This window comes from Poecilia latipinna, unplaced genomic scaffold, assembly GCF_001443285.1.
Source record: "Poecilia latipinna isolate Pla-1442-1.1 unplaced genomic scaffold, P_latipinna-1.0 Scaffold2514, whole genome shotgun sequence".
NCBI lineage: Eukaryota > Metazoa > Chordata > Actinopteri > Cyprinodontiformes > Poeciliidae > Poecilia > Poecilia latipinna.
In genome coordinates this window covers 15,542-24,983 of record NW_015115130.1, presented here as the reverse complement: position 1 = coordinate 24,983, position 9,442 = coordinate 15,542, and the positions used below count along the sequence as shown (strand labels likewise).

The window sequence follows — 9,442 nt, the reverse complement described above, 5'->3', positions numbered from 1 at the left end:
GTAATTGAGCCATTTGACTCTGGTGCTTTGTACCTGTGGCACATCTAAAAACTGCCAAAATGTTTTTTCTTTGTTAGTGTGTCATGTTGGTGACTGAAGCATGTTATGATGACTCCAACACATTTCTTCAGACAGGTTGGCACAACTTTTAATGATCTCCAAAAAATTTTTCTATAAGCTGACTAATTTCTTTAGTAATTATTTCTGACTTTTTTTATGCTTTATCTTGTAAACCAGGTGGGCAGAGTAATTTGAATGAATATGACGGTGACACACACAGGTGAGTCTGATTAGTTTTGTTCACACTTCTTTTTAAAATATTTATTTATTATCCTAATGTTTCTGCTATATTTCCTGTTTTTCCTTCCAGGCTGGAAGTCTTGGCGAAAACAAGAGCAGCACCAAAGACACTTCACCATCAGTGATTCCAAGACCATGGCTGCTTCCAATGAACTTTCAAAGCACACTTCACCTTCCGTGCAAAGAGACATGAATGAATGACCTTTGTTGTATATTGCTGTCAGTGCTGTTTGATGTTTTGAAATGAAAGTAGATTACATACTGCAACTGGTGCTGGTGTTTTTGTAGCATCTAATGTGGCATGTCTTTTAAAATGAATTTGGGGATTATTGATGGCCAACAGTTTCTGGGAAAAAAAGGTTTTAATTGCTCTAGTGGCTTTTATTTGGTAGTAAATTGACAAAAAAAAGTGGGTAATTAGAGAAGGGGAAGACTGGGAAGCGAACCCATGACAGCTGCATTGAAAACTAGAGCCTCCATAGGTGGTTTGTGCTTAACCCCTGCACCAACACAGCATACCATGCCAGTAGTATTTCAAAACTCAGATTTTTATGTGAATATATACTTTACACCATTCTGTGTTGGATTAACACTTCCATAGTGTTAACTTTTGACAATATACACTAGTGTTGGGTAGATTAACACTGAAGTGTGTTTGATTTCAACTAGTATGAGTGTTGATTCAACTCTATCACAAATAACACTTTCAAAAGTGTAACTTCTACACCATTCAGAGTGGACCAATATAGACACTTTCAAAGTGTTGAATTTAGGAGTTGTACTGTAGGAGTTGATGGAACACTTCCAAATTTGCTGTGTACTGTTTTTTTCTAAGGTGTGTTTGTTTTATCCTTTAGGTTTGTGCTGGACTTCAACTTCTGTGGTCTCTGGCACTCTGACTATTTCGTAGATGGTAAGATGAAGTTAACATGATCATCAATCTCAGTTATTGTATATTTCTAAGCTCTCCCAAACACAGTTAACAAAGAAAAAGTCTGAATGAAATATTTCAAATAAAAATGTTTGTACTCACCCAAAAATGCCAAGCTATACATGAGAACTCTGTGAAGTCAGTTTGTTCAGAAAGCGTTATAAAACTGATTGCAATGGATGTTGCACCAAACATCCATTTTTCCAGTTTAAGATGAGTTTATTTCATAAAAAGTCCCATAATGTCAGGTGATTGGAGAATCTCCATGCAAGACATTTTTTTCTGATGTTTGCAGTGTGAGTTGGAACTTTGAGGCACAGTCTTCTGCTGTGTTTCTGAAGCAGGGAGAGTTTGGCGTTTTGAAGTAAAGGCATAGTTATATTATGACTTTGAGCAGATTCAGAGTTATGCTTCTTTGCACGCATATTGGAAACCAGTTTGACCTGGATTTATCATAAAATAAAGCAACTGGTGTATAGCTGTTGTGGTGGGATGGATGAGACACTTAAGGTAAGATTTCACATCTTTTACAGAACTGGAAACTTAGAGATTATAATTTTAGAAAGATCATATTTCTATGTTCTCCTGTTTTAGCTTCTCTTTATTGTCTCCCTGTTAAATCCAGAATAGAATATAAGGGTATAAGTTCCTAGAATTATTAAAAGTAGAATGTGAAAACACATCCTTTAGTTCTCATACTCCTCTGCTTTGGAACCACCACCCTGTTTTAGTCTGTGACACAGACACCCTGTCTTGTTTTAATACTAAGCTTAAAATTTTCCATTATAGCTATTGTAGCTTAGATTACGGTTATAGTAGCTAACCTCTGTGGCTATGCTACTGGTCTGCTGGAGGACAAACTGACCATTTCTCCTGGATCTGCTATGTTCTGCTTGTCTCCAAATTTACTTTAGTTGCTGTTATTTCAACTTTGAGTTTCATGTCCTCTCTGTATTTTACTCTTTATCTGGTCTGGCAGTCTTAATGTTTTCTTTCTGATACAGCTGGTCCAGTTTTTCAGTGTTTAGCCCGGCCTCCTGTAAAGCTGCTGGTCAAGCTTTTGCTGTGACTAACTGCATATCTTCTCTTTTACCCTCCAGCCTTTAAATCCAGCTCATAACTCATCTCAGATGTGCTTCTCTCCTAGATAAGAGAGCTGCGACTGCCATTAATGTCTTATTTTTAACTTAAACACACTACTCCTGAATTAGAGGTCCTATTTCTTTTTTATGTGTGTGCTGTGTATTCTCAAACCAGCCATCGGTGGTTTGAGAATACACAAAGTTACTGACAACGACCAGGAGTGAATGCAGAAAGTCAATGACTCAATGCAATCCGCTGGATTTCTTAAAACAGAAAAAAAAAAAACTAACCAATATTTTAATAATTTTAACCTGAATGCACTGCACGGTAACTAGGCTTAATTGGAATGTATGTATGATAGAAATGATTTTATTTCTTTTTTATTTTGAATTTGAAACAATAGCTGTGATCATCTAGAGCTGCTTTATGCTCTAACAAGCTAAAGCAGCTGTTTAGAGCATAAAGAAGCTATAAAGCATTTGGAGGAGTCTGCAGCCAAACGCAGATTCAGTGAAACCACGTGTATTTTGCCAACTATATGAAGGATTAGATTAGTTTTAATTCTTTCTGATACTCTTTATGATGATTGTTGTACTTTCTTTGTTTGTTTTGGATTTATTGATAACATTTGTGTAGTTAAGTCATTTTAACATTGTTTTGTAAACATGCAGTGAATAAATCAATTTTCAATCAGATTTTTGCAGAGTTAAGAATTAATATAATTAATATAGTCTCTTTTATGTGTATACTTAAAATTTTTAAATCACATTTCTGACTGTCAACTTATTGCGTTCCTTCGCAATAAGTTCTGCGAGGGAACGCAAAACTTATTGAGCGGTTACGCAATAGCACCTGCAACATTTTCTTTTGCAAGGGAACGCAAAATAATTTTTTTTTCCCCCATATCCACTAGGGGGCTCTGTAAGATATGGACCAGACAGAGTGAGCAGCTGCTGTCTTGCTGCAGTAGAGTCAGGTTCATCTGTTGCTCCTGGAGTCATTTAAATAGGGATCGTTCATAGTTAGTGACAGGTGCTGCTTCATTAGTTCTTTTGTCCAGAAACCCAAATCAATCTGAAACTCTGTGATAATCATGATGTCTGGAGGTGTGATATTTTTGCTCTATGTTTCGTCATATGACAGCTTTATCTCTCATTTTCAAATGCAACACACTGTTTCATTTTCATCATCCCATCATCATCATCATCATCATCATCATCATCTTCACTTTCAACACCATCCTCTCACTCTGTGTGGTCACTACCATTTTCCATGCATTCAGCCAAAGCCGGCTATCACACATGTGAGTACAACATGCCTGAGTGTGTGGTGGTATTAGGACAACTACTGAGAAAATCCTGTTATAAATTTATCTCATCTGAACTGATCAGGAATGTAAACTTTTGCATTTTGTGCTTTTGTATTTTCAGCTCATAAGCAAAAGAAAGTGGATGCACTGCAGCCCTGCGACACTGCATACCCCGGATTCATGTATGACTCATCGGTCAGGGAGGCTAACAGTCTCATCAAGTGTGGACGCTGTCAGAAGTACGGATGTTAACACGCGCACACACACACCCACACCCCTTAAACTTTCCACTAACTTCCTGGTTTTACGACCTATTTCTTTATTCAGATCATTTTTATCAGGGATCAAATTGCGCTAACAATTTTTTGGAATCAGTCTTATTAGCCAAGCACAGGATCACACGTACAATCAAGAAATTATTTATATAGATCCCGTCTGACGCCATGAAGTAGACTGAAAGATCTCAGAAAGCAACACATCTTGCTCTGATCTAGTGACATTTAAGAATAAATGAAAAACAAAATAACTGACATCTATAAGTCTGGAAAGCCATTCTAAATATTTCTAAATATTTGGGACTTCAGTGCACAACAGTGGTGAAGCTTCCCAGCAGTGTCTGGCTGAGCAAAATGGCTCCAAGAATCCAAGAATAAACCTACAATTAAGTCATAAATTATCATAGAACGTAATATGGAGTTATGGTATGAGAGCCTTCAGATTTTATGCATGCTGCTGTTGATGCAGTTAAACACCTGCATCGATAGCAGGTGTTGTTGTGAACTGTGATATTTCACAATTCAGGATTTTTTATTTTTTTTTAAAGTGCCAGCTCTGCAGCACATCGCCATCTTCACATGATTTATGACTGGCCATAAAGAGCTCAGAAGCAGTTCAGCTTTGCGAGTTTATTGCAGAAATCCTTTTTGAAAGGAACTAAATGCTTTTATTGATACACATTTGCTTGTGCAGATGTTTAATGGTATTGTTGTCTGTCAATGGTCAAAACCAAACAGTTTTGAAGGGAAATCCTCTGAATTGTGAGTTAAGAATTAAATTGGTCCAAGCTTAACTTGATGGGACATCATGGGACAATAATCAGCTTTTTTTTTTTTACTCATCTCTGTTCAAAATTTTCTAAGAGACATATTTTCAATAAGATTATGTTTAACTCATCTATGGTTTATTAAACCATAAAAAACTCATAATCACAATCACTTTAAAAAAAATGCTTAAAAATTAAACATCTCATTATTTTTTTCCCCCTTATCAACATCACCGATTTGGAATTTCTGAAGCTTGCATTCAATTACTGTTCAAGCTTTTAAGAAATCTGGTATAACTTCATTAAAATACAAAAAAATGTATGTCCTTAAAAGCAAAAAAAATAGACCTTTATTCAATATATGATCCAGACATTAATTTCAGCCTCCTATTAATCTTTGTCAACATAAAGAATAAGGAGATTAAGGCTTGTGGCATATAGATTATACTAATAAAAGAAGCAGCTTTCAAGTCACTATGGTGTGTTTTATAAGATTGATATATATATATCTCAAATATGATTTAAAAGAAATTTGACTTTGTGATTTAATGCCTTTACATTGGGCCTTTGTCGCTTTAAATTCACTTGGCATCATCATGTGTGCTTCAGGATGTTTGTGGTGCAGCAGGTTCCTGACAGTAACTTGGTTCTGGTTGTTACACAAGCCTCCTGTGACTGCTCCCGTCAGTTTGGACCCATCCTGCTGCAGCCAAAGGAAATTAAATATATCCTTCTACTGTTCAACAAAATGGCTCCCAACTAATGCATACATTCTGTTCAGGTCTTGGAAAAATAAAAAAAAAAATAAAAATAAATAACAAGATCTCTGATATCGTCTTGTCAGTAGCTACGGCTGTACCCAGAGATCTGCTCAGCACCGGCCCTCTGTGTGTGTGCATAGCATTCCTTAATATCTGTAAACATAACGCAACTGTGAAGTGCAACAGGATGAAATCTCAGAAGGTGCGAAGGCGTCCAGAGTCCTGCCACTCCTACCACCCAAAGGTCAGCGCTGAGAATGAATATTTTAATGTTGTTGCAGGATTATATTTTTAAGTGCTGAGCAACTATGTAGGTAAAATCTGGGGGTGTTTTAGCAATTTTTTTTTTTTTTTTAACAAAATGTCAAAATGTGTGATTGGTCCACCAGGAGAATGCTAAGGACTGTGGAGGAGCATCTGCCATCTCCATGTCTCTTCGTCTCTTTGCTGCATCTCTGCTTTTCTCGGTGCTCCTTCTCCAGTGGACATAAATCAGGGAAAAAAGATCCCATCCACCAGAAGACAAGAAAACAGTTTGAAACAAGCATTCTGTGTTTTTCTCTGCTAGCGGTATATAGGACTATTTTTTTTTTATTTGTAATATTTTTTGCTTAATTCAATTTAGAATATTTTTTGAAATAAGTAATATCGGATCAAAAATATGAAGAAGCAGAAACAGCAGCCAAGTCTCTTGAGCTGACTCGTTGCGGGGGAAGTTGTTGCCTCCTGCTGGTCAGGTTTAAGAAGTGCAGCTTCAGCGTGCAGGTACGTTGCCATTGTACTAAGAGATGTAGCATTCTTGTAGCTTTTTCATACAGAAATGTTGTGTATGCGTTGAGATTTACATTGTAAAAAAATCTTTCAGTCGAAAATAAAGGTGCACTTTTAAACATGTTTTCAAAAGTTTAGTTGGTCAGAGGTTACCAGGAACACACCACTGCAAAAGTCTCTAGTCATGATTAATTTCCCTTTGCTTTTCTTTGTTACCTTTTTAAATATTACAAAGCTTTCTAAAAGTCTTTTAAAGTTCTATTTATTCGTTAGAAATGTTTTTATTAATTCATGAAACACTCGAGACCCAAAACACAACGGAGTATCAATGTATCAGCATATACCTGTGGACTTCCTTGAGTTGAACCTATAAAAAATGCAAACAGAGCTATTGACAGAAAAAGCTATTTTAGCACCAACAGGATGAGTCGGAAATAATCTCGTAGTTGCTAGCTGTTAACTCAGATAGCAACTACGGCATTAAATTACCTAGTAGGTCCTGTGTTTGCTGGAGTTTCTTTCAACCTTAACTGATATTTTGAGACACAGTCAATATATATTGTATTAAAGGCTGGATTACAGTGATGACAACAGGATGTTGTGTAAATTGTGAAAGGATTAGCAACCCAATGAGGGGTACTGTCAAGTGACACTGTGGCCATCTCTTCCACAAGAGATGGCCAACAGTGAGATTTTTTGTAGCTGCAATAATTCAAAAGCACAACTCTGCTGATTCCTAGCCATGTTAATGTCAACCATGGTCTGAGGATGTAACTGGATCTGAGATGCTACGAAAACATCATCATGTTATCTCTGAATGAGAATATGTCTGAACAAGGTCAGAGTCAGAAAACTTTTCCATTTCCAACCACATCGATGCGTCCTCAACACAATCACATTTACAAGTTGCAGATGACATTAAAGATAGCCAAGATAGAATGACTAAACTTAACCAAAACAAAGTTAAGTTCTGGTTAACCTTATTAACCAAAACAAGGTTAACCAAGTTGCTTCACATCTTGAAAACCACTGAAACTACAGACATCGCAGAATAAAGCAGGTTTCTTCTGCTAAGCAGAATGTGATGTGACTGTTCTACCTGAAAGTAAAATCTACAGGCACATGTGACTGTCTTTTATGACTTTGTAAAACATGCTTTAATTTCAGAAAACCAAAACTTTATTATTCTTTTTATTTTGCAACAGTGGTCTACAAAAAAAACTCTCAGTCATTATTGCAGAGTTTATATAATTAAAATATCCTCATGGTAAGTCCAAGCTGAGGTAAAATGCAAATGAAAATTGCTGTGTTGTGAAGCAGAACGGTGAGACGAGTTGTTCCAGGTAAATGAAAAAACATCTGATTCATTTCTAAAAACATTTCAGCCTTGTTTGGCCGCATAAACATTCCTCAAGTCGAGTATTTCTTCCTCGTTATCATGAGGACAGACATTTTCTAAAAGAATAAATAAAGAAAGCATCATGTTCACTCTGTTCTGTCCTGGCGTAGTTACATGTGGCAGGATCTAGAGATGGGGAATTTTAAGGCAATCTGAACAGTTGCCAGTGGGGGACCACACAGTCAGGCAGAGAGGAACAGAGTCGGTGGCTTCATATATTTCTGTCCAGCTGGTTGAGTTTTCTCCAGGTTCCTCAGATCCTACACTGCCTGCTGTCTGTCCTGGGTTGGGTCTGTCTCCTCCGCTTCCCCTCCTCTCTGCTGGTTCCAGTCCCTGAGGCCATCTGGAAGGCTCGTGTCTTCCTCGAAGCTCCCCGTCCCCTCCACAAACTCCTCGTAGGTTGACTTCTCCTGGAATGGCCGAGGACCCAGCAGCTCCACCATGTCTGCTTTGTCTAGCACTTCCTTCTCAAGCAAGCGCTTCCCCACCTGAGGATGACACAGAGGATAAACATAAAATAGCTCAATTCAATAAATCCACCCGCCTGTGGGAATCCAGAAATTTCAGTATGACGACAAAGACAACTTCTGTAAGTCTCTGTATCAATCCTACCCACAAACGTCTACACCGGGTAGCCAACTATCACATAAACTTGCAGGTCTAATGACAGGCAGCACTGAATACAAACAGAAAATGGGAACATTTAAACCCAGTGGTTCAGCCTCACTTAGAGCTGCTCACTAAGATATTATATTCAAAATCAAACCAGGTAAGAACAAAGTAACACTATCTTTCTAAGCACTGGAACCCCTTTGGTGGAAAAATTCTAAACTTTTCCAACGTCTTTCAACAGCTGCTATTTATGTCAGGGTTTATGTCAGTGTACTATAAGCCTGGCAACCCATCAGGCTAGCAGCAGCAGCAATTAAGAAACACCTAATGGAATTTTGCTTCAGTTGAGCTCATCTTATGAACCACCTGTCAGTCAAATACTCATAACGGTTGTAAAAAGAATCATGAAGGTGCTTCATTGTGACAATGTGATGAAGGCGCAGTGTCAGTAAGAGTATCAGCTTCTTAAAGAGACAGAGGCCCAATTTCAAGGCGTCAAATTGCGAAGTCAAATTTATTCTAAGTCAGAGGTTCCCAAACTGTGGGCCATTGCAGGGGGGGCGCGGGAAGCCATTTGGATGGATGAAAAAAAAAAAACATGAACGCTGTATGCACTCAGTTTTTACCTTAGAATGGCCAACTCTCTGTTATTCCTATGTCAATTTGATACAGTAGGGGCTTCCACACTTCCCATATCTGCGTCCTCTGTCACTTTTATCAGCAGTTAAAACTGTTTAATCCGTTGTTAACATGTGGTAACCTGTTTTTCTGAGCCACCTTTAAACACAACATAAATGCTACGACACTCGCACTGGTTTTACACCTGTGAGGGAGACCTGCTGCTGCTGTGCAGAGCTACGCAGGTTTGTTAGAATCATGGCAGCAAACCAGCAAAACGCAAAGAACTTTTCACAGTTTTTCCCTCCAAACTAACCGACTGAGTTGAGTAAAGCTGTTGGATGCAGGTAATGTTAGCTAAAAGATGACTAGCTAATATCAATACATCACTTTAAGCTTAACAAGTAGCCGGTAGGCTACCGATGTTGTTGTCTATGTTCAGCTACGTACATTCATTTTGCCCCCAAAAGAAGTCGATTACCCCCCCCACTCATTCTTAGAGACTCCCTGTCTCTAAGAATTACAAATAGCTGTCTGTTCAACCAGACAGCTATTTGTAATCCATGGGGGGGGGGGGGGGGAAAAAAATTTGGAAAAACCGGGGGGGCCCCGGGAA

General features: G+C 38.1%; 2 protein-coding genes across 5 annotated transcripts in view; one reads left to right on the top strand and one right to left on the bottom strand.

Annotated features, from left to right (window-relative positions):
• The window catches only part of LOC106938116 (voltage-dependent calcium channel subunit alpha-2/delta-4-like), a 67,641-nt gene extending 61,670 nt beyond the window's left edge, over positions 1-5,971 (top strand). For 2 of the 3 annotated variants that reach the window (XM_015019962.1, XM_015019961.1), the window contains 6 exons: positions 1,158-1,213; positions 3,597-3,617; positions 3,745-3,862; positions 5,275-5,390; positions 5,588-5,670; positions 5,816-5,971. In XM_015019962.1, the coding sequence (XP_014875448.1) occupies positions 1,158-1,213; positions 3,597-3,617; positions 3,745-3,862; positions 5,275-5,390; positions 5,588-5,670; positions 5,816-5,917 (496 nt within the window). In that variant the 3' untranslated portion in view covers positions 5,918-5,971. The remainder of the gene's footprint in view (positions 1-1,157; positions 1,214-3,596; positions 3,618-3,744; positions 3,863-5,274; positions 5,391-5,587; positions 5,671-5,815) is intronic. The other variant, XM_015019963.1, reaches the window with a different exon arrangement.
• Positions 5,972-7,036: 1,065 nt separating this feature from the next.
• The window catches only part of LOC106938117 (AFG3-like protein 1), a 14,223-nt gene continuing 11,817 nt past the window's right edge, over positions 7,037-9,442 (bottom strand). Inside the window, exon 15 of one of the 2 annotated variants that reach the window (XM_015019965.1) lies at positions 7,037-8,084. In XM_015019965.1, coding sequence (XP_014875451.1) covers positions 7,857-8,084 — 228 coding nt within the window. In that variant the 3' untranslated portion in view covers positions 7,037-7,856. The remainder of the gene's footprint in view (positions 8,085-9,442) is intronic. The other variant, XM_015019966.1, reaches the window with a different exon arrangement.